This window comes from Thrips palmi, unplaced genomic scaffold (genome assembly GCF_012932325.1).
Source record: "Thrips palmi isolate BJ-2018 unplaced genomic scaffold, TpBJ-2018v1 HiC_scaffold_5, whole genome shotgun sequence".
Classification (NCBI taxonomy): domain Eukaryota; kingdom Metazoa; phylum Arthropoda; class Insecta; order Thysanoptera; family Thripidae; genus Thrips; species Thrips palmi.
The window spans coordinates 5,517,719-5,542,466 of NW_023144632.1; the positions used below are offsets into that span (position 1 = coordinate 5,517,719).

Here is a 24,748-nt window from a genome sequence, read left to right on the forward strand (position 1 = left end):
CGCGTGTTTGAGCAGCGCAAACGCAGCAGGTGTTCGGGCAGGTGTATCGTACGACAGGAGTATCGGTAGCGCCCATCGAGTGCTCTGGCAGCGCGCTGGCGTGGGTACGGGGCGGCGGTAAAGCTGCCGGAAAGGTCGGAAAAAGAAGTCGCACAAGGCACCTTTAAGTCGGCAACTTTTGCCACATCGACCCCGCATGAAACCATCCCTTGACTTGATAGGCTAGACCACTAGGCGAAAACGGACAGAAGTGATCTTCTTAGGTTTGCGCATGGTAACCTCTACCTGGTTAAACCGGCCTCTCTTTGTAGCGGCCTACTTTTGCTCGCTCCTCTTAACACGTGTAAAGCTGTCATTTGGGTGTTCAGCGGAGCGTGTTGCGTTTGCTCTCGCTTCGTCACCTGTGGTCTGCCTCATTTCTCTGTCCTTCTCGCACCCCTGCGCATTGCCCTATGAGAGAGAGAGATGAACGGCTGTTTTGAATGAGCTATGCGGGCCTGGCCGGCCGGCCGGCATACAGAACGCCATCCTGCGATTATGTCTCACACGTGTCAAACTGTGTATGACTGCGCGTCTCTGCGCCAGCCCCGGCGTGCCCCGGCGTGCCAGCCCGCTTCCGGAACACTTCCGCTTAATTGTCTTTCCGGCCACCTCGTTGGTCCCTCGATGCGATTACGCTCTCCAATCGCCGACCGGCCGCGACCGAGTGCGTGCGGACCGAGTACGGGCTGGCTGGGGACGGCTGAGGCTGACTTTTTGGCAGGGTACGCTTTGGACCCCTGGGCCATGCCCCGGGCCTGTTGAACAAACGCCCTGACTGGTACCAGAGCACCGGCAGGCAGGGCAGGTGCAAAAGGTGGGACTGCAGAAAGGGGTGGCGCACGAAGATAAAGAGAGAAAGGGAGAGATTGATCAGGGGTTCTGAAGAGCGCGAGGAGCGCGAATTATATTTATGCCCAAGCTCCAGGAATGCAGACTTGCTCTGGCTTCCCACTCTGTACTCTCAGCGTAGTGACTGCGTTGCTATTAACCTACCTTTTCATCTAAAACAGCGTCAATACGATCAAAGCAAACACAGGTCCTTGACATCCCACTTATATTTCTAAAACAACTTGAAAAAATGTCTGAGCGGTTAAAGGTTACTTGGCATCTATACTGAGGAATGGCTCAATCACTTAGCTTTCACTGAAAATAGAAAGGTGAGACTTCTGACCGCTATAACAGTCTTACTGAAATGTACGACCGAAAAAGGGTCATACTGAAACGTAAGACCGAAACAAGGTCATACTTCGATGTATGACCGAAAAATGGTATCACAGGTAAAGGCTGATATATCTCCAAGCTAAAAAATAGACAGTCTCGCTGATGTCTCACCTTTTTTTGGTCATACATTTAAGTATGACCCTTATTCGGTCATACATTTTCGTATGACCGTTTTTCGGTCATACTTTTTGTATCACCGAAAATCGGTCAGATGTCTCACCCTTCGAATTGCAGTGAGCTGAGATAGCAAGGAGTGTTCGAAGAGCACTTATTTCCTTGCCCACTGCGATTGGAGTGTGGGTGTCCAGAACATACAAAAATTATGCTGGTTTTTGCCCTCTTTTTCCAGGGTAAGTAGGCAGGCGGCAAGTGTGCTAAGCAGACACATCGCACTCACACTGCAATTAAACTCAGGCTGTCATTTTCCTGTAATCTGCTTCACTTTTTATTTCGAACTTCCGTTGTTATTTCACAAATTCGCGTGTTTCTTCGCACGCGCTTGGCGCGGCGAGACGCGGCGAGACGCGAGGCCAAACTAGCAAAAAGGCAGTAATTGTGGCAGCTTGTAATTATCCAGTGAAATGGCGATGGCGCTGCGGCTTTCTGCAAAATAATCCGCTTTTATGTGTTGTTGGCGCGGCGCTCGGTTATCTGTGGCGCCCAGGAGGCTGAATCCGAACAGCGTGCTTTTGTCGTTCTCTTTTGCACCAGTGGCGCTTTCCGGAGAGAGAGAGAGAGAGAGAGAGAGAGAGAGAGAGAGAGAGAGAGAGAGAGCGAGCTAGTGAAGGGCCCGTTTTGTCGGGAGCACTGCAAACAAAACTGGGAATGGCGTGTGACGTGAATGAGACTCGTGGAAGTGGCCTTCCTCATTCATCATCATCGCCATCGTTGCCTGCCATCAATTGGATCCTGGCTTTGGCACTTGAACATGTTCCCTTTACATCGGCACCTGCGTGGATGGGGTTGAGACGGTACTGTGTGTTAAATGCTCCAGCGTGAAAACTGGCCGCGCGATCCAAAATGGTGTATTGGTGTTTCACGAACAACGTCATTTTCACTTTACGTCAACGTTTGAATGTCTTTTAAATCTAGGCTTCATGAAAACCGTACTCGAACATGGTCAAACTTGCTGACGATTGGTTCCTTGTGATCCTGTGCAGGTCCATCGAGGTGTTCGGGCAGACGGGCCGGAGGCATTCGGACATCCTGGAGGAGCAGAGGCAGGCGGCCGGGTCGGTGCACGGCGGCGCCCTGCGCTACCCCAAGGCCCTCGTCTTCTGGATGCAGTGTGACAAGGTAAAGGCTGACGTCACGACTGACATGTCGGTGCAGCAAATGCAACATATGCGCACCCAGGCGTGCAGATTGGGTCGCCGGTCCGATGACGGCCTGCCATGCGTTTGACGCGGCGAGTGTGGGACTGTCCGGCCGATTACTGTTGGATGGTTCGAGTGGGGCGGACGTGTTGGCAGGCAGTGCCGCCACACCGTGCCAACCATCTCACTCAACGAACCACTTTGCTCATTCTCAAATTCTCTCGGTCTCTTTTGGGAGTAGCATTCACTGTCAAAGTACACGGAGACGAGTTGAACTATTTTAATTAGATACATGATCTTAATTGCGATGGAATTTCTCTTTCAATACGGTATTAGTAGAAGTCTATATCGCTCAATAAAGACCCGTTTCCTTCGAGGATCTCAGAGGACGCATTTCGATGGCTTCTCTGCAGAGTCTCCCTCTCTCTCTCTCTCTCTCTCTCTCTCTCTCTCTCTCTCTCTCTCTCTCTCTCTCTCTCTCTCTCTCTCCCCCTCCCTCCCTCTCTCTCCGGCGATCGATAAGCCTATTCACGGCGCCAGGCGATAGGGCGATAATATCGCGGTATCACAATGCCCGTCGAACTTCATTTGTCCATCTGGTCAGTGACCGCGCCAGCAGCGCTGGCAGCGCTAGCAGCGCCAGCTCTCGTCTTGATGGCTCGCGTCTTGTAGCCTTGGCGGCCTCCATGGCCTCCATGGCCTCCATGGCCTCCAAAGCCCCTACGGCTCCCAAGGCGTCCACGACCTTCAAGGCCTCCGACAACCTCCAAGGCTTCCACGACCTCCAAGGCCTCTAACGGCCTCCAAGGCCTCTAACGGCCTCCAAGGCCTCTAACGGCCTCCAAGGCCTCTAACGGCCTCCAAGGCCTCTAACGGCCTCCGAGGCCTCTAACGGCCTCCAAGGCCTCTAACGGCCTCCGAGGCCTCTAACGGCCTCCAAGGCCTCTAACGGCCTCCAAGGCCTCTAACGGCCTCCAAGGCCTCTAACGGCCTCCAAGGCCTCTAACGGCCTCCAAGACCTCTAACGGCCTCCAAAACCTCCAACGGCCTCCAAGGCCTCCAACGGCCTCCAAGACCTTTACTGTCCGCATGGCCTTGACACGCTTCCTCGACGGCCGCCTCATTTTCCTGCCTTGTCGCTGGAGCACTGCTGGAGCAGCGCAGCCATTCGTCCCGATGGGCACCGCGCGCGATCGTTTCCACAACAATAAAAATCACCCAGCTCCAACGGGGCGATGTTCCATGTGATAAGGTGGGGCCCGCTGGCAATACAGGTCTTCCAAAATTCGCACAGAGCCGCTGCGTTGCCGCCCACACCGTAACTGCATTTGCACCATTGTGTTCGTGGTCTCACCCAATTTTAGGCATGTGACATTTTTCCCCCGCACAAATTAGTGCGAAGTTTTGTACAAATTTGTAGGCAGAATCTCACAGTGCGAAGTTGTACAAATGTAGAAAAAGCACGCACGCGCGAAATTGTGCGAGACACGTAGAGCAGTTGTGGAAAAGTAGTAAAGTGCAAAGGTCAGGAGATATATTCTGGATCTGGCCTTGCGGCGGCGGTGCGGCGGCGGCGCGGCGTCCGATGAATGAAACGGGCGGCCCAACCGCCTCACTCATGGGTGTAAACTCGGCTCGGTGTGCACACACCCGTTCATGAGGCGAGCTCGCGTGTGCAGCGGTGTGAAATTTGCGGCTCGATTGGCTGGCAGTGTGTCGAACGCCGTCAAACGCGCCCTCGCCCGCCTGCCCCATTTGACGGCGCGCCGGACAGCCACTTGGACCGGTGCCTGTCGGGGCCGACCGAAGCGTCCGAGACGGCGGGGCGCGCGGCCCGGTCGCCGCCACCGTCCGCCGGCTTGGCGACAGTTCGGCGAGACTTCCGCGTTTCTCACGCAACTTTAAGCGGCTGGCTGGATGGGCCTCCCCCACCGTGCATTGAGCGCAGTGCGTCACTGGGACAAAGTCTTTTGGGCGGGCAAGGAATCCCACCGCGAGGAAAGAAAATCACGGTAAGTCCAGCATTTATGTACACTTCGGAACCGTAGACCGTTCCCCGCTGCGTACAGTCACGGCTTCCACCCTCGCGTCGTGGGCGGCAGTCGTTTAGGCGCCCCCGCCGGCATGAGGTCACATGGCCGTATGACCTTAGTGGCCCAGCGTTGCGCCCCAGCTGGACACCCTTGGACGCGTCACCGCGTCTGAAGCGTGAGCGGGATCAATACCGCCACCTCTCCGCCCTGTGTTCCGGCCGGCCGAACCAGCGGGCCGCCTCGCCTCGCCCCCCCGGAAGCCCTGCAGCCTTGCAGCCCAGTCAGTGGCCCGCTTGGCCGTGGGCGCGTGCGAACGTCGGAGCGTGCGTCGGCCCCTCGAAATAGCCAGCGCGGATTTTTAAGGTCGCCGGGCAAAAATAGAGGTCATGTTTTGGCTAGGCCGGCGTGTCATGTGATCCACTCACACGTGGCGCGGGCCGCGGCGGCGGCGGCACCGCCGTGCGGCAGAGAGGGAGTGAAAGGGAGAGAGGGGGGGTTGTATTGAAGGGGGAGTGGCGCCAACGGCCCCCGCGGCGCGGACGAACGGCCACCTCCCCCGCGGCTTGCGAGCCTGGTCCTCGCTGCCGCCAGTGGGGGTGGCTTGCTCGCCACGGCGCAGCTCACGAATTGCAGCGACCGCGCGGCGTCGTTGCAGCAGCGGGGGCACCTGTGCGTTGGACAAGTGTCAATGGTGGAATGCCCCTTGGCGCCGGCAAGTCGTTACCCACACTGTTGCGGCGCGTGGCGTTCCCGGTACAGTGTCTCACCGGCGCCGTTTCTTGCGGACGCGCGTCGCGACGTCTCGGCGACAGCTGGCCGGGGTTATTGGTGTGAGGCGCGGAGGAAGTGGCCGAAAAAAGAGAGGCGCGCCACTTTTTATTGTGTGGCCGACCGGCCGGCCGGACGGACCGGGAAGTGAAGGTGTACCGTGCTCCTGTTAGCACGCCGTCTGGGAGGGGCAGCCAGTGTGCCCCGCGGCGGCCGTGCGGCGGCCGCGGCCCCAGGAATAGGCTACCCGTAGTGCTGCCGAGGGGCTCTCAAGTTCCACACTTTAATTCTACGTTTTCCTGAAATTTGCCTCACACCTGGGGACGTCAGTGAATATGTTTGTGAAGACCTCACTTTCCAGTTGTTTTCTGTGTGGCTTTGACATTACTTCTTGTACAATTTACATTTTTAGTAGCGCGCACTGGGAGTCACATTGAAGTGTGGCTGCGGAGAGAGGTGTCAGACCAGCGCGTTGTGGGGCCTCAGGTCTCAGGCTTGCCGTCACCGTGGCGAGAGTTATGCGAAGTGGCCTTCATCCCTGCTTGTCTCAGCTGAAACCACGGAATCAGTTCTTGGGCCACACATGACCAAATGAAAATGGTTCAACTTTGATTTATAATCATAGATGATTTGCAAAAATTAAATGTAAGTTTCCATACTAGCGGTGCCTCTGACGGCGCTCCGCCTGGTGACAATGATGGTGCTGCTGCCGACAGCCCTAGCTGCCCGAGGCAGTGCTGGCCGGTCACTGGTTAGGAGAGGAGGGGGCTTGGCGACGCCGGTGCTCTCTGCTGGGGGTGCTGGGGTTGCCTGAGTTATATTAAGAGGAAGCTTCATTCCGACGGAAGTGCCAGGGGACTGTCTGGACTGACTGTCCTCTCGGCTATATTTGGCCCTGGGATTTGGGTGGGAACGTGTGTTCAAATTAGCCGCGCGCGTTTTGTGTCCAGGCTGGTGTGGGTTTCACTGCCTTGGCCGAGCCAACACGCTTGTGGCAGTTTTCCAAGCCACGTGTGTTATCTTGCCCCAATTTTTTGGGCCGGCGAGCTGGATTCACACCTGTACACACGCCTTTTGTTCCGTGTGTCCCACATGGCGGTGCCATGGTGGTGCCGTGGCGGTGCCAAGGCGGCACGGGGCACGGGGCCAGGGGTGGCAGACCTCGAAGAGGTGCCGTAGACCGTTCACCTGGCTGGCCGAGTGGACCAAGGGGTGGACGGCCGGCGGGCTTATTTTGAAACCGCAAGTGGGCGGGGTGGCGTCAGGAGACATTTGGCCCGCGGGGGTGCGGCCGTGCCCAGGCCGTGCCCCCGACACGCCCTGGAGCACAGGGATCACTTTTCTCATCTCCGAGCAGCCAATACTGCTGTGTACGGATGAGGGTTAGCTCCCTCTTTGTCTCGTTTTGTTTCCCTGCTGATCGAAAAATGCTGGATAGCATTCTTGCCGTGCCAATCGCATTTGCATGGGCCAGGGAGACACAGGCAGAATGGCTTGATTGGAAAGGTGGGTATGCCATTTTTGCCAATCGGATTCCCGGAGGGCAGTCGTATCCCAATTCATTGAAAACGCTGTTCAGTGGAAAAATCATTGGAGAGCCGGAGGTTAAATTCTTTGTTGCAGTACACATTCACTCCAGTTATTTACACACACTATTTTCCCCCGCAGCTTTTTCGGCCCGAGCGGAGTCTCTACCCAAACAGACAAATCTGCTGGCCAAATTGCTGTTGTTCAGAGGCGCGCGAGGCGCGACTCTAATTGTCACTTCCTGAGATTGGGAGCACCACACATGAAAAGTTTTCACGCCTGCTTCACACACACACACACACACACACACACACACACACAACACGCGGACTGCACTTTGCATAATGGGAAGTTTGGTCTGCCTGGGGAGGCGTTGCGCTCGCGTGCCTTCGGGGTGGTGCTCAAACGACAGCTCATAAAATATTGTCGCGATTAGCACGATGTGTCGTCTATCACGGACCAAGTTTTGAAGGGTGAAGAGGGGGAAGCGATCGCTCGGGATTGTGCGCCGATTTAAGTCTCAAGTTAGGCTGACATAATCTCACCAAGTGTTTTCGGTAAGTGTCGTGTTGTGCCCTCACCGCGGGATGTGAAGCTAGAAATCGGGCCTCTCGAGAGGGCCTCCCTTCGGCCTAGGGTAAGACGGGAGCATGGCTTATTCAGTGCCATGGCTGGGTATTAACGAATGCCATGTCACTCGCTGGCCTGCGGGGGTTCAGTGACATCCGGCCTACGAACCGCTTCGATCGGGTACACACCTCGCCCAGCCGGCACTGGTAGCGCCGGTCTACGCGTGTCGGACCGAAAAAAAAATATATTGACAAACTACCGAGCGGACTGTTGCATCGCGCGGTGGCTGTTTGACCCCGGCCTGTGCGGTCAAGTGGGCAAGGAAAGCGTCAGAAGCGATTCCTACCGAGCGACGTCTTGTTGCTAAAGGGTTACGCGTGCTGCCAGAAGTCGCACATCGGTGCCAATACCGCTCTTCGTTATCTGTTCAACGAACCCCGCCGAGCGTTCAACCCTTGGCGCGCTTGGCGCGGCTCTAGGGCGTGGGCCCCGTCACGCCAGTCGGCTTGCCAGGGAAACTGTCTAGGCCTCTCCTCGCGCAGGCTTGCCCCGAATTGTTGGGGGCCCCAGACACACTGGTTGTGTTCAAGGTGAAAAGCTGGTCTTTCCACGAGGGCTTCACCAAACATGACCCACTTGCTAGGAAATTGGCAGTTCGGTGCGCGCACGAGGCAACTGTTCTTCATGAAAAATAATGTGGGATATTTAAACACTCTTCGCATGCGCTTTTGCGGTGGACGTGTGACTGCAGTTGACTACGTGGAGCAGAATCGACTCAGTGAATCCGGGAAGTACGACCTAACTTATTTATCAAGTACATTCAGACGATCAATGATATAAATGCGTCTTCAATGAGACTTGCTACCAGCGATTGTACTTCAGTGGTAGCTTTTCCCTTGTTACTTGGTCACATAATCTTCACTTTTCCTTTTACATTTTTTTTAAAATTGTTGCCTTTCTTGCTCTTGACACCGAGCACTCGTCTCGCGCGAGCGGCCCCTCTCTTTGAAGAAGTGATGCGCTGTCGCATTTATAAAGCCATTTGTCGCCGTTTTCGCTCATCATTTCAACAGCGGCCGTCGACACCCCCTCCCCTTCCCTCCATTCGCGTTAACCCCTGCCTGCCTGCATGCAGCTGCAGCACCGTGGCCTCCGGATGAGCAATGTGGCGATGACACTTTGAACGGTGCAGTTCCTTTTCCGGAGTGCTGGCCATCGGCCTCCACACGGCCTGGAGGTGCATTCCGGAACCTTGTTCAAGTTTTGTTGGGGGCCTGTCTGTCGCGGCTCGTTGTTCTTGCAAGGTCAATGTAAAGAGACAACTTGCCTCAATGTGCCTCTACATCTCGTTGATGTGCCTAGATCTGTAGTCCAATCGATCGCCTGTTTTCAGGTGCACCGCTCCAAATATGAGCTGTGGATTCAGCCGGACTGAGAAGAGGGACAGAGTATAGTTTGTTCTTAGGGACTGTTTAATTCGTTACCGGTAACGTGGTCATCGGGTCTCCAAGGTTCGGCCAAGTCGAGTACATGGCTGCAGGGCTTCCCCCTCCTCCCCCTTCTCTCCACCGCAGTTTCCACGGCGGTCGGGTCGAGCCAAGAGACCGACGCTCAATTATAAAGCCATAAATCAGCGAGAGAGGCAACATCTCACCCCGCACCGCTCGGTGCACCGCACCTCACCGGCCACGCTCTCAATGCCACTCATTTTCCTTCGCCAGTTCAAGGAGCATCGGGTCAGCTTTGGAAAGGTTCCACCTAGAAAACCCCGTGGCAGTTGTTTCGACCCTGATAAGTATTTGATTCAGCACACGGTGGTATCTTACAGGTGCTTTGGGTCACAGACATGGCCGTCCGTGGTTGAAACTACCGTAGATTTTTGTTGGTGTCTCGCCCCTCCGACTAAAATCACAAAGAAGAAGTGTGACGAAGCTAGGAAAAGTAATCATGAGGTTAATTAAGCTACGTTCCACATGTCATGCAACACTTTTTCGTCCCGTATCGCAAAATTATGTGTAGGTCGTACGAACTTCCGCCGAACGCGGCGTGTCCGGTCGGTGCACGGATTCGTCATTCGCTTAATCCACTGCAACTCGCCGCAGCCAGCCTTTTTATGCTAACTGGGTGCACCCTGGCGATAAGAAGTGCGCACAGTGCACATGTTAGCTCCCGCATGTTGCCATATGATGTAGTACGGGAGGTGGGTGCATGGCGCTCGCCCGCCCGTGAGCGTGCGTCTGTGTGGGTGAGAGGGAGTGAGGACGGCTCACGGCTCCTGTATGCTTGTTAAGTTTTGAATGTGCAGACTACGAGGAAGAAAAGAGCGCTTTTGTTTTTAGTCAACAGGCAGAGAAGCCAGTTTCTGGCGGTACAACAACGCGGAAAAGGAACGAAGAGGAGGGGTTCTGTTTCAAAAGCTACGAAATGAAATTAGAAACTGCGTTGACTCCTGTATGCGGACTCGTGCATCGAAGCTCGCTCTCGGGGCGAAAGAATGAAATGCCGACTTTTCCCGCTGCTTCTGCACAGTTTCCTCCCTTTGGTGAAAGCAAGTGCGACATCGCGCGATGTAAAGGCGGCGCCTGGACTGAGGGCGGCCTTGTAAGCGTTCTAGCTCTGCCTGCTTTAGAGCCCCACCGCCTGCTCCGCTTCTTCCGGCCGGCCGAGCACGTGGCCGTCCTCTCAGGCCACAAAAGCGCCTTTGACACTTCCGCCTCGCAAAACAGCCCAAAAGGGGCGGTGTGTGCCGCAGACTGCCGCAGACTCTGAGGCTCTGTGCCGCGCGGGTCACTTCACTCGCCGCCGTTTCCGACGAAAGCAACTTTTTCGGGGGCCCCGGCCAAAGAGCGGGTCCTTTTGTCGCGTCCACCTCGTGCACTTTACTGGCATGCAGTGGTGCGCCCTTCGCCGTGTGGAATGGGTGTGCTCATTTCTGGCGACCGTCGTCATCACTGGCAGCCGAACTTGCATTAGTTGACGAGGTTTGGCTCCGCGCTGCCGTGGGGAAGAGAGCCCCTCGTGGCGGCACTGGGCACGCAGTTTGGCGGCGGGCGCGGCTTGTCCAGCGCGGAGGCGGGCCGCGGCGGGCCGTCCCCGTTTGGCGCGCCAGGTGACTGACTCGAGACGGGGCACCTTGGCGCACATCCTGTGTACACAATCATGTGCGCCTGTGACATTGGCGTCCCCGCTCGTATTGTCGCCGCCCGCATGGCGGTAACGTTTATTGCGGTTCGCGTAACTGCGTAGCTTGCAGTGTCGTGTGATACATTTAAAGTCTTATTGGACCCAGCTGACGGTTTCGGAGGTGTGCCGACACAACAGTGTAGGCAGTGTGGGCAGCAACAAATGGACCGCGCTTTTTCTCCGATTCGCGCCGAGCATTGAGTCGCATCAACTTTTATGGGCGATAAGGAACCGAAATTCCGTGGCGTCGGTCGCTAAATTTACCTTCTAAGTCCGCTTAGACAGCACGGCGTCCTTGAGCGGGCGGCCGTGCCGGGCGGCCGTGCCGGGCCGAGGCTCTGGTGGCTGTTGCGGCTCTGGCGGCCAGGCCACGTGACTTACCCAAGGCGGACCCGGCGGACTCGCGGCCTTCACAGCCCTTTGCGACCCTTGATGTCCCTTGGCGGACCTTGGCGGACCTTGGCGGACCTTGGCGGACCTTGGCGGACCTTGGCGGACCTGTGCGACCCTTTGCGGCTCCTCGCTGCTTTCAAGGTCTTTAAAGTTTTCCAAGGCTTTGGCGTTTCCAGGAATTTTTCCAGAGACTGACCGTCGAAGCACTGCACGGAATCAGACAAGTGCCCTGCTAGCTTTGTGAACCCCGTGGCGTTACCGTTTTGAGATTACTGCAGATTACTTCAGAAGTCTACCTTTGTGTTGTAGGGTTTTCTTGAGGAAAGGAGTCAGTGGGTGTGCCTTGCCGTGCGTGTCCACCGCAGTGCGTATTTCGGGCGTTAAGGCGCAGAATGGCCTTAAAGCATGTAAAGCAGCTCGCCACTGCACCCTTGCGCGTCGCCCACCTGTGCGAGGGGTGTGGTGGCTACCTGTTGGAGTTGCACAGGTGTGGCCGTGATTGTTCCAAAAAAAGACCCGAGCCGCGTTCGTGGCGCGGCACGGCGCCACCCCTCCACTTGTGCACACACACACTTTCAGCTTCCGCGTTTGGGCCTCCCTTCTTCAAGTTACGGACGTGAAGCCACCTCAAGGCTGCTAGTTGAACCCCTAACCTGAAACCTGAAATCTTCCTTTGAATGTGGCAGCCGTGTCCCAATTCTTTTGAATGTGTGTGTCGCATTGAACTGGATGCGCAACCCCAAAACGGGATCTTTCTCGCAGGAAGCGACTCTTGCAAAAGTCCTCAGGCCCCGCGGCAAAGGGGCATGTCTTGATCTTGCCGCTAGGCATCAGGGCTAAAATCACTTTTTTTCGGGTGTGTGACTTTGTGACGGTGTCCTGCTGTGAAGCATAGAGTTGTGTCACGGATAGATGGGTCGAGGCTTGGTACGTCTTCCTCGAATTCGGGACTGCACTGACAAAAATTTTGTCGTAACTTAGCGACACATTTATCGCTAATTTTTTTAGCGACAAGATTTGTTGTGGAACGAATAGCTTGTTTAACCAAACTCGTACTGGAACTAAAGGATAATTTCACAACGACTAACTTGTAATAACACATTAGCAGTCTACTTTCAAATACAAGTCGTTGACCAACAACAAATGTTGTTGGTCTACGACAAGTGTTGTAAGTCAAAAAAGATTTTGTAATGTCTGGGACAAGTATTCATGGAGTACTTTTGTCGCTAAATTTATTTTGCCTAGTTCTTTTTTAAATAAAAGTAATGTTGCTATGACTAAAGAAGGCCAATAGATGATTAGTCATAATTTGCTTTGATTGAGCAGATAATTGCAAAAGATTTTGTTTCCATACAAATAGTATCGTTAAGGATGATAACAAGAATTTTGTTCTTCAACGACAAATTGTCGCTTACAAGATTCAACAACATTTCTTTCGCTTTGGTTCATGATAAAATTCTTTGTTTTGGAACGACTAAATTTTCACTCATCTGATTGTTTCTATACAACCATTTTTTAACAGTGTGGAGGTTCCAGGAACAGCCTTCGGCCTGAGTGGAGTCTATTCCTGTCCTGCTCTGGAGCAGGCAAGCCCGTGTGCACTGGCACGGGCTGAATTGAGTTGCATAAAGTAGCAAGCCTTCCACATTTCAGTTTGCGCGACTGACACACGGTGGCAAAAGTCTATGCGACTCTTGATTCCCCTGAATCGACTACGAAGTGACTTTACACATTCATACCATCCTTTTAGCGGATTCTCCCGTCCAGCCCCGAGTCCTCATCTCCTTGGACCCCTGGCGATGGCCAGGCTCTCCCCTCACTAACCTCGCAGCCTGTAGTTGTGCTGTGACTGAAAGCCAAGTCCCCGCTCGCTCTCATTTTGACATCTTGAACTCTATGAAAATTATTTCGTCCGGCAAGGTGAAATTTTTACTTTTGTTTGATTCGCTTTAGATAGCGGGTTGCAGTGTGGTGCCGTTGAACCCGCAGAAGGTAACTGCGGCTTACGCTTAAATCCTCGTGAGGCTTTCGTCTACAGTCTGTCTCAGGTCGGAACGAGCCTGGCGAGGTTCACTTGCCTCCTCAGCAACTGCAGCAACACCTCTGAAATGAAAAGGGACAGACCCTTCGCAGCGGGGGTTCGGCACAGGCCACTGCCACCCTCAATAGCAGGTAGCCGCACTACCGCTGCAACGACGCGACCGTCTCCAGGCTCGTTCCGACCTGAGACAGACTGTAATGCCTGTCAAGTGCGACGCGAATGCCTGGCATTGAAGTTTGCCTCGTCACGTAGGGCGAAAGGCTTGCTTGGGCTCGCCTATCCTCCCGAAGCTGTCAGGGGCGGTGCTTGCCTCAAGTAGTGATCGCTAACGAGAGGATCGCTTGTCTACCACACTCGTGTAAATCTTGCCAGAATGTCAGAAACCTGTCTGAAAACCTGATCAAAATTCGCGCACCTCTGAAAGCTAAAAACATCTTCTGACGGTCTGTAGTACTCAAACCATCAATATCAGATTAAGTTTTCAGAATTTCAGCTTTCTGAGGTGCGCGAATTTTGATCAGGTTTTCAGACAGGTTTCTGACATTCTGACAAAATTTACACGAGTGCAACTGGGCACAAAATGACTGGCTGTTAATATACCACCAAGTTCACGGATCCCGGTAAAGTAACGCGTGTTTATTTCCGTTCACTGAATGCTGAAACAGATTGGGAACGGCACAATGGTACGGATTGGCATAAAAACGCGCATTCGCTGGCCCGTCCGACACGCGTCCCAGTTTCTGTCTCCCTCCTCTTCCGTCTGGCTGAAGTGCGCGGGCCCCTTGGCGACAGCGGTGGGCCGTGCCGCCGTGCCGCGGCGGGGGGCCGGGCCGGCCGGGCCGCCGGGCCACGCGGAGGGTTTTGGCGCGAACGGGGCCGCGCGTCGCGTCGCGGTGCGGCGGGGAAGGCCTTAGTGATAGAGGCCACACGGCCTATAAAGAGCTGGCGCTGCCGGGAAGAAGAAAAAAAGGAAAAATGCGGCGTCGAACCGGCTGATTAGACCGAGTCTCTGGCCGCCCAGTACACACTGATTCCTAGAGCCTTTTTCGACGCTTTGTCGCTCTTGCGCTCATGAGGCGTCCCTTGTAAGGGCCGCGGAGACAGGGCGGTGGAGACGACCATCGGAAGCAGCCTGCTGGGGCACGCGTGGAATGCGAGAATGACTGTGTTGCGATCACTGGTGTAAATCAACTCAGAAATTTTCTGATAAACGGTGGATTTTCTGATAACTTGACAAAAAAACATCAGATTTCGAGTATTTTCTGATAACATCAATGATTTATCAGAAAGAGGTCATCAGAATTGTTTTTTTCTGATACTTTCATAGGTCATCAGAATAGAGGCATCAGAGAAAGAGGCCTTTCTGATAAGTCGATCTGATTTCTGATAACTGCTACTTATCAGGAATATAACTGTCAGAAATGTTTCTGATGTCTGATGTTCAAAAAAATGAGATCCCTGTATAATAGAAAGTTTACGTAATTTCAATTTCAAATTTGGTGAGTGTCTTGTTTGCAAGATTTGGCTAGGCCAGTTTTTATTTCAATGAGATCGGATCACATTTACTGTCTTTTTGAGAGTTGATGGCGAGCTAGCTCAATTTGGACTGCAGATTTGGATCGGACTCGGTTTCGATCCCCTGAAGACGGTTTTCCCGTTTCTGAGTCTCATGTAGATCAAAATATATATCTAGAAAAGAAAATGATTGTTCTGATATATTTCTTTATGAGTCCAGCCAATGTTATCAGAACTAAAGTCATCAGAAAATTGAGGCATCAGAAACACAAACATCAGAAATAGGTGTCCGAAAAAACATCAGAACTCAGACTTAAGATATGTTCTGATATGCAAAAGTATCAGAAAATTTCTGAGTTGATTTACACCAGTGATGAAGCCAAGCTGCACACTGCGGGGGGCTCTGCTCTTCCGAACGCGCGCACCGCGCAAATTTATGCCGGCCAGACAACAGGGGGCGTGGCTGCGGCTGATAAGTGCTCTGTCTCTCGCCACTGTCCGGCAACCCTTTAAGTGCGAGCGGGACAGGCCTTGCCGACGCGCGGTGGCGGCAGCCTAGCCTCGCAGCGGGTAGTCGCCCTTCCCTCAGGGCGCTGCCTTTGGTGCAGGCGTTCCTGCTGCAGCACACAGGGCCCGTTCCGCGCGAGCAACAACCAATTCCGTTCTTATTTGCCGGTGACGGCTCAAGGTTTGATTCGCCTTGAGCTAAAAAGTGACGTTTCCTTGGTTTCCTGACTATAGGTCATATTGAAAGATGTATGTGTCTCTCGAGTTGTGCTTTCCTCCCGAAGTGAGACGTGACTCGGTGGAGCGCTGCCAAGCGGTCGCCGAGAGTGCCTTTTGTGCACCGAGGCGCAGTGGGTCACGACGGGTGGAGGCGGCCAAAATTCTAGACGCTTAATGGGACTCGAACCGAGCGTGGCCCCACGAAAGGATTCCTCGTTCGAAGAGCGATCCATCGGTGGGGTCACACGTTCGGTTCGAGTCCTCTTTATCGACTCTGGACCTCAAAACGCTTCTAGAATTTTGGCCTCCTCCTCAGGTTTTGTAGCCTACTGCGCAAGGCGCCGCCAGCCAGGCAGCGCTGTCGCCATGGCAACACACATTCGACAGCTGCTCGCCCTGCAGCAGACCGATTCCGAGAAGGGTTTTCGTCGCTCTGTCTCTCTCCTTTACTGGACGCCCCATGAGTGCGAGAGAGACAGGGCGACCGAAAAGACTCTCGGAATGAGTCTGCAGCTGGCGGTCGCCACACGCAGCGCCACGCAGCGCCACGCAGCCCTTAACAGTGCCGCTTCCCTATTCAGCGCGGCCTTGACTCGGGTTAATATTAGGCGGACAGGTGCACGCGTCTCCCCGGTGGCGCCGTAAAACGAGGCCAGGGGAAATAAAAGGGAGAGAGGCGGCGCGAATTGTCTGTCACCAAGTTTGAGTTTCCGCAGCGTGGCGCAATTTTTCCAAACTTGTGCGCTGGTGGCTTTGGCTGCCGCAAAAAGACACTGAAGGAGCATGAACGAAGTGTGTGTCGAGGAGTGTGCGTGCGGTGCCTCGTCCGAGATGGCCCTCCCTCGAGGACCTGGGTGCCTGGGCACGCCACTGGCTCGCCACGCCGTCGCGCTAACACTTTGTTGGGTGGCGACAATTGGGCAGGCCGTGCCGGGCCGGGCCACGTGCGGTAACTGGTGACGCTACTCTGTTGCAGGACACGCTGAACGCGCGGCTGGCGAGGCGCGTGGACGCGATGCTGGCGCAGGGGCTCCTGGAGGAGGTGGAGGCGTTCCACCAGCAGGTCAACCTGAAGCGCGGCGAGCAGCAGTGAGTAGTGTCGCCGTAAAAGTGTCGCCGGCCGAAATGACGGCGATATTATTATTAGATCCTGATTTAGGTGGGCCGCTTGTCGCCAAGGGAATTAGAAGCATTTGAGGCCGAGCGCGCAGCGGGCCGCAAGGGTTGTCGAGGCGCGGCGGGCTGGCTCGTGGTCCCCCCCCCCCCCCCCCCAACCTGAGCACCTCCTTAATGAGCACGGCAAGGGCCGCCCCCCGAATGCAGCGGCCCGAAGCGACGCGCCGTGGACCTGGTCGTTTGGTGGCCGTAATGTGTGGTTATAATTAACACTGTAGTAGTGTGTTTGGAGCGTCCTCCCGACCCGATAGTGCGCCGTAACTCTCCGAGCGCCGCCCGTGACACGCCCAGCCACTGAGGCGCCGAGAAAAATGCATTTCGGGGATGAACTATCGGCCGGCAGAGTGGTGGGGAAGTTCTGTGAGGCCGGCGTCATTTCAACCGCAGCGGGAACGAATGGGGGTGGATTGGAGGAGCCCGTCGTCGCGGAGCCAGTCCACATTGACCCAGAAGACTGGTGGAGGCGGTCAAAGTCCCGGACGCGTTTCGACCGCCAGAGGCGCTAATCGGATCTTGAACCGAACGTGTGACCCCACCAATGGATTGCTCTCCGAACAAGGATTTCATTGGTGGGGTCACACGCTTGATTCAAGTCCCATTTAGCGACTATAGATATTAAAATGCGTTTAGAGTTTTCGCCGCCGGCGCCGGTCTTGGCCCACTCTGCAGTCTTCTCGAAGCCAGTCGAAGCGGTTTTGGTGCCAAACCGCCCCGGGTCACTGTGAGTCAAAGCGCGCTCTCCATCCAAAGCCAGCCCCCGCCAGCCGGCCGGCCCCTCCACCCGCCGGCCCGCCGAGCCAAATGGTGGTCGCGTAATGAAGGCGCACTGATTGAATATCCCGTGCCGCTTCCGGCCGCTTCCGGCCGCCGCCTCGCTGGGGTGGAGTGGCCCGTCTTCGGACCGCGCCGCGCCGAGACGCACCGCGGACGCACCGTGGACGCACCCCACGCCGGCACGGCCCGGACCAGACCGTCCATTACATTAACGACCGCGCGGGGTGTTGCCGCCGTGGACTCGCCAGGCGTTTCCCGTTTGCCCTCTGTGAACGGGGACCGCCGAGGGGACGGACCGCCGAGGGGACGGACCGCGGAGGGGACGGGACGGGCCGCCCCGACGACAGTCCTGGACCTGCCCCACGCGGTCGCCCCCGCGGCGCCCGGCCGGAGGCAAACGGCTTTCCGGACGGCTCCCATGCGCGGATACAGGGGGGCAATGGGGTCCTCCTCCCATAGCCCCTAGATAGCCGCCTGAAAGGTAGGCAAAAAGTGCTACTTTGCCCTTGTAAGTAGGCAAAAAGTGCCACTTTGCCCCCCCCCCCCCCCTAGGCCGCCTCTGGATCCGCCACTGACGGCCCCTGGCCCTTGCCGTGTGGCGGGCTGAACCACCACATCGATAGTGGGCGTTTCAGTCCCGCTCCGCGTTAACATCGTCTATTATGAAAAATTAGGGCGTCGAAGCATCGATTGGAGTTGTAAACACGCGGCGGCGTGGGGCCTTGAGGCGCCTTGGGGGGTGATTCCACGCCAACTGAGTCAGTCACAAAACGGCATGGTCTCGGATCGGGACGAAACTTACGCAAATCGTAGGTCTAGTAGTGGGATGACTAAATCCAAAAGCGTTTGGCCGAAAAATATCTAGAAGCCGAGATATTGAGAGGTTAAATATGGTGCCGGGACAGCGACACGGAGACAGTTTTTCGTTCACAGTTTCGGTAATATCCATCGGATCGAGAAACCAAGCATACCGTTGGAAAGAGGAGAAAATTTTACAAAAAGTACTTCCTTTACTTTCTTTTAAAAAGTAAAAATAGTGTTTGATACGAAATAACCTTACCTTTGATTTATCGTAGAAAGTTAGTTGCACCACCAAATTTGCTGGGAAACGTCTTAAAAAATTCCCCGTGAAACAAAGATAAGAAAAAGATCAACCACAAAAAGTACTATCTCTCGTTCCCGAGATATCTGCATTTAACTATCTTGAAGTAGCGTTGCGAGTTCAAGCTCGCGCGGCGGACGAGGTATGAGAAATCCTGCGGCACACTGAGTTGTTTACAACCGTTGCATTTGTGATTTTGACCGCATCCACAGCTATGTCCGCCTCACACACTCTTCCTTGCACGTTTCGTACGCCACTTTGTCAGTATTGTGGCTCAAAATGTACGTTTTGCTCTAATTCGGGTCATTTAGCGACGTGCCTACTGATGCGCGCGCCGCAGGATTTCTCATACCTCGTCCGCCGCGCGAGCTTGAACTCGCAATGCTACTTCAAGATAGTTAAATGCAGATATCTCGGGAACGAGAGATAGTACTTTTTGTGGTTGATCTTTTTCTTATCTTTGTTTCACGGGGAATTTTTTAAGACGTTTCCCAGCAAATTTGGTGGTGCAACTAACTTTCTACGATAAATCAAAGGTAAGGTTATTTCGTATCAAACACTATTTTTACTTTTTAAAAGAAAGTAAAGGAAGTACTTTTTGTAAAATTTTCTCCTCTTTCCAACGGTATGCTTGGTTTCTCGATCCGATGGATATTACCGAAACTGTGAACGAAAAACTGTCTCCGTGTCGCTGTCCCGGCACCATATTTAACCTCTCAATATCTCGGCTTCTAGATATTTTTCGGCCAAACGCTTTTGGATTTAGTCATCCCACTACTAGACCTACGATTTGCGTAAGTTTCGTCCCGATCCGAGACCATGCCGTTTTGTGACTGACTCAGTTGGCGTGGAATCACCCTGGGGCGTCTCCAGGGGCGCCACTCGCTTTGCATTGTCGTGACACGGCTTGTGACACGGGGCGTGTCGGTGGGCGGCGTTGAGGCAATCGATGGCGTGGTTTAAGCACGGACCGACCGCGGTCAACGACCTCCGGGGGATTTGTTTATGTCAATTGAACCCTTGTATTGTTTGTTTTTACAAATGCAAGCTTAGAATGGAAATACTTCCTATTATCTGAAAGAAAAAAAACCTTTTCGGGTAACAAACCTCAAAATAATCCGAAAGGGTACTTTTCTCTCCACAATTGGACAGTTTTGTCCAATAGGGCAGTTTTGTCCAAGAAATGGTTAGCATTCGTGAGCACAACGTTTGTTCAAGGTTCAAGGATGGACTCTTAACAACGGCTCCGTTTCAAGCATGATCCTCGGCGTGTTGTTGAATTTGTTGTCCATGTCCAATTTTGCGATTATGCGTGGACGAGACGCCCACCGCACCGCTCCTCTGGCAAGCGCCGTCTCAGCGTTGTGTCAGGGCAGGTTTTTGGCCCGTCCCGTTTTTTTTTTTTTTTTGTAAAAAAAAATGACGGAGGTGCATCATAGTCTACATGGGGTCGAAGAGGATTTTGGCAACGGATACAGCTAGAAGGGCATGCAGGGGTATGTTTGGGATCGGGGTGACGAGACAAGACCAACGGTGCCAGTTTCGAGCGAACCGGAGAAGTTTGGACCCGGGTTCAAGTCCCAGTGGGGTACATTTTGAACATTCTTGTCATTCAAGTTTTTGCATTGTGTTTGATGTTTTCGAGGGTGCTGATGACGAAAATAACACCTATTTCGACCCCAGACTCAGGGTCAAACCACGTTAGGGTTAAAAATAGGCGAAATTCGCACATTCCTAAATGTACGGGACGGGCCAAAGTTGCCGATGTATATCGCAACAAACGGCTCTCTCAAGCATGAGCCTCTCACTGTTACTGGCCGTGTGGAAATGAGATCAAACACGCTCCGCCCGGTTATTCTCTGTAAAACCCAGTGGAAAGGAAGAACGTTTGCACAGCCGTCTCCAGTTTTCCGATTGCCAATTACGACACCTCTCCATGTGTGAACTGATTGGCCGACGCGCTCCACCGTCTGCTTTGAGGCCTCCCTCCGCCAGGTCGCGGAGGGCGACGGCCTCGGCGACGGCCTCGGCGACGGCCTCGGCGACGGCCTCGGCGACGGCCTCGGCGACGGCCTCGGCGACGGCCTCGGCGACGGCCTCGGCGACGGCCTCGCGACGGCCTCGCGACGGCCTCGGCGACGGCCTCGGCGACGGCCTCGGCGACGGCCGTGCCCTCAGTGAACACCGAGCTCGTCGAGGACGTCGACTCCGAGCTCGTCTGTCGCCAATTTTCGTATTTCGCAAGGAGTCGTAGGGTTACTGGAGGGCGCGGGTGTGTGTGTGTGTGTGTGTGTGTGTGTGTGTGTGTGAGAGAGAGAGAGAGAGAGAGAGAGAGAGAGAGAGAGAGAGAGAGAGAGAGAGAGAGAGAGAGAGAGAGTTGCTGCGGCGGCGGGGGCAGCAATCTCGTGTCGGCTCTCAAATCGCGCCCATTTTTCCGTGTGTCGTGCCCACAAAGGGGACTGTCCTAAGAGGCCCAGGCACATTTCCAAGGGCTGCAAGAGGACTGTAGCTGAGCCTGGTGCCCGGTGTCGGTACGCGTGCTCGTCGTCCTGCCGTCTACAAGTTCGAATGCTACCGTCCCCTGCATTGGGCAGTGGATTCTGGATCCCCGCGTCGAACTGGGGTGGTGCCGGGCGGTGCGCACCAGGACACGGATTCGAACAGAAGCAGGGTCCGCGGCTGCGGGGCACTGGGACACTCCTGCAGAATTTAGCGACGACGACGCGTCGGCGGCGTGTGCCAAATGTGCGTCCGGTTGGCCCTTAGTATCAACAATCGGGAGACGAGGGTCGTGATTTCGCAGAGCGGAGTGTGTTTGCGAAACGGTCGCAACGCGAGGAGGAACGGGCGGATTGGTTAAGTCATCAGGTCCAAACCAAAAGTGACGTCGAGAGTGGGGGTCATGTGCTGTGCGAGTCCTAATGGGCAGCCTTTCGATCTGCTTTTCTTCTTTTCGGCCCGACTCTCTTTTTTGACGCCGTTCCGACTTACTGTGCGGGCGGTTTGGCCCGCGCGGCATGCCGGTGGCCGAGGTGGCCCCGGTGGGTGCAGCGCGGTGTTGGACTTCCCCGCGACGCGCCCGTCCGTACACCGCGTGACCGCGCGCCGCCAGCCGCCTGGCTCTGAAGGATCAGCTCCTCGCGCTGCCTCTCTCGCACACCCCACTGCGCCATGAGTGCGACAGAGACGAAGCGATACGTTGGAGTGAGCCGGCAGACGGGAATGTCCACAGGAGGCGCCGCGAGTGTAGTTGAAGGCACGGCGGCGGCGTGGCGCTGGACGGACGGTACGGTGGATCTCCCTGCTGCTGCCACGCGCAAAACCCTCTCAGTGTTCTTTTTTCGCGTGTTCTTTTATTTTATTTCTTTTCCGCCTCGTGGTGGACTTAAGTTACGACCGCTCTCATGATGCGTCCATCCGCCCACCCAACGTCTCGCGCCCGCGAACGCCGCGAACGCCGCGCCGGCCTCGGGATGAATGGGCTGTGCGCTCCCGCCCAAAGCCGGCTCGGCTCGGCTCGGCTCGGCCCGGCTCGGCTCGGCCCGGCTCGGCTCGGCTCGGCTCGGCGCTCTGTTCGCGGCCCGGCCCGGCTGACGTGCAGACTCTAGCGGGAACCCAGAGATGGCCTCATCGTATACATTTATAGTAGCCGGCCGTCGTAGTTGAATACAACTATCACTATTAGTGGCGTGTGGCTCGGCAGGCACGTCACGCTGCGGGGGCCGTCCGTAACTCAGTTCGCTCTCTGCCCCGACTCGGGTCGGGTGGGATAGCCTGCCCCTGCCCTAAAACCCCACACGGGTTTGTAATTGGTTTCGTCGCTGCCATTCTAGTTATAAGGCCCACTGACGAACGCTCTATCGTTTCGGCTCGGGTCCGATTAGGTTTTAGCGGATGATACATGGCACACAGTTGAAAACAAAACAGGAGCACTACACTCTAAATATGGGGTGCCCAGCAATTGGGCGCCTTTGTCGCCCGCCCCACTTTTTAGGGTGCCAAATGTCGCCCAGTTTCTGGGCACCTTTGTCGCCCAGTCTCGGGGTGGACAAATCATACAATAACCGGCCCTCTCCCATGGTAGAGCATGCACAGGTGTCTAGATCCTGAGCGACCAAGGTGCCTAGATTCTGGGCACCTTCGGCACCTCAGTCGCTGCTGAGCCATGGGTGAAGGCAGGTTCCTTAATGGTTTGTCCACCCCGAGACTAGGCGACAAAGGTGCCCAGAAACTGGGCGACATTTGGCACCCTAAAAAGTGGGGCTGGCGACAAAGGCGCCCAGTTTGTGGACACCCTACATTTAGAGTGTAGTGTCGATAATGTGTCGGTATGCCGAATACTGCCGAATTTTGATCCTTGCCGTTCGTGCAGCGCCAAACGACTTGCCCGACGTCGTCACACCTGCCGTCGAACCCCTTCGTACGGACTGACGCGCCCCGCCTGTGCGGCCCGCCCCACTACCAGGAAAACGGCGTGGTTTACCGATGTTCCCGCGCCGCCCCGCGCCGCCCCGCGTGCACTCGTGGCCGCAGGCGCCGCCCGCCGTAGTCGTGGCCGCAGTCACGTGTCACGGCCACAATATAGAAATAGTGCAAATAGTGCGGGCGGGCGACGCTGGGCGACGCCTGGCGCCGGGCCGCACGTGCCGTCGCTATGCGTCACCGGCGCCAGTGCGGCGCGGCACGGCACGGCGCGGCACGACACAGGCAGCCACCACCCCGCATGGTAACAAAGGGCACCGCGATAGCGCGACTTGTCTGCAGCGAAAATGAACAAGTCTGTGGGTGCGCGCGGCACGGCGCGGCGAGCGTCCTTGGAAGCCCCACGCGCGTCGCGGTCGGTTTCGGTGTCCGTCTGTCCCGTCTGGTGTGCGAATTATCACAGATGTATTTGATTACGTAAATTGTTTTTTTTTTTCGTCCGAGAAAACGGTTTTTCTCGTGTCAGGCTCGCGCGTGAGAACACGAGTGCGCCAAAATTTGCATGTAGGCGGTCTTAAGAGCATGACTGTATAACCGTGGCCGGGCGTGACGTGGCCGGATCCCCACGCGCCGCGCCGCGCTGCGAGCTAGTTGCGATTTGGCGGTGCCGGGCGGCGCCGAGCGGCCGGCCCGGCCCGCGTCGCCCCGCGCCCGAGATGCCCGAGATGCCCAAGACGCCCATCATCCTGGTCATCCATCCGACGCCTGTCATGCCTTTTTCAGCCAGCCTTTATCGCCGCCAGTGTCAATCACCAGGGCCGCGGCCTGGGCCTCCCCGCGAAGGGCGCCAATCATTTGAAGCACCATGAAAGCGGGCCCCTAAAACAGTTCCGGAAATTTGCCGAAAGAAAAGTTTAAACTACGTTAGTGCGACTTTTTTTAGAACCGTTGTCTTGGCTGTTGCTGCTGCCGACACGACTTTCGACGTGCTTCTAGCGCGCACGTGTCTCCGCGATGCGCGGAGCGAGCGCGGCACAGTGGGCCACAGGCGGCCAAAACTCCAGACGCGTTTTGAGCTCCAGAGTCGCTAAATGAGACTCGAACCAAACGTGTGACCCCACCAATGGATTCCTCGTTCGGAGAGCAATCCATTGGTGGGGTCACACGTTTGGTTCGAGTCCTGCTTAGCTACTCTGGAGCTCAAAACGCGTCTAGAGTTTTGGCCGCCTCCACCGGTCTTCTGACCCCCTGTGCGCGGCTTGGGAGGCCGGCGAAATATGGTAACCTCTGGCCGGCCGTCGGACGGGCCGTCGGCGACACGGCGAAACGTGAGGCCGTGCGGACGACCCCACTGCCGCCACGCCACTGCGAGCCACTCGTTGCCGGCGATGTGACTTGCTCCTTTTTTTCCCGCGCGTTTCGGCGATCGGCTGTTTTCGGAATCGGCATAATCTGGCGAGGGTCCAACGCCACGCGGGGAGTAGTATCCGGGCGGCTTGGCGCGAAGCCGCGAAGGCGAGCCAAGAGTCCGGCGACGTGGCGGCGACACTGCCGGCACGCTGGCCGCGCCGGCCGCTCTGCTATCAGTGGCGTGACACTACGGCCGGCCAGGCGCGCCGGGCGTCGCGGCGGCTACGGCACGGCGGCAACGGCATGGCGGCAACGGCACGGCGGCAACGGCACGGCGGCAACGGCACGGCGGCGCGAACCGCACGGCCTGGTCTGGCGCCAGCAGCGCGCCGTACGCCGTACGCCGTACGCTGCAGCCCGACGCGGCGCCGCAGCGTGCCTCGCGCGCTGTACAGTGTACAGGCCGTGCACCTCGTGCCGCACTGCTTGGCGTGCTTGCAGGCTGGTGAGGCGGAACGGCCTTTCTAGAGCACCCTGGTCGGCGACGCCCGCAGCGTGGCTGCGCCCTCTCCGGTGACAGGTGTGCTGC

The 24,748-nt window shown here is 55.9% G+C and overlaps 1 protein-coding gene across 1 annotated transcript in view; it reads left to right on the forward strand.

The window, feature by feature from the left end:
- LOC117650303 (tRNA dimethylallyltransferase) overlaps window positions 1-24,748 on the forward strand; it is a 146,950-nt gene that overhangs the window by 87,907 nt on the left and 34,295 nt on the right. The window contains exons 6-7 of the mRNA XM_034393620.1: window positions 2,424-2,559; window positions 16,312-16,424. Of these exons, the coding sequence (XP_034249511.1) occupies window positions 2,424-2,559; window positions 16,312-16,424 (249 nt within the window). The remainder of the gene's footprint in view (window positions 1-2,423; window positions 2,560-16,311; window positions 16,425-24,748) is intronic.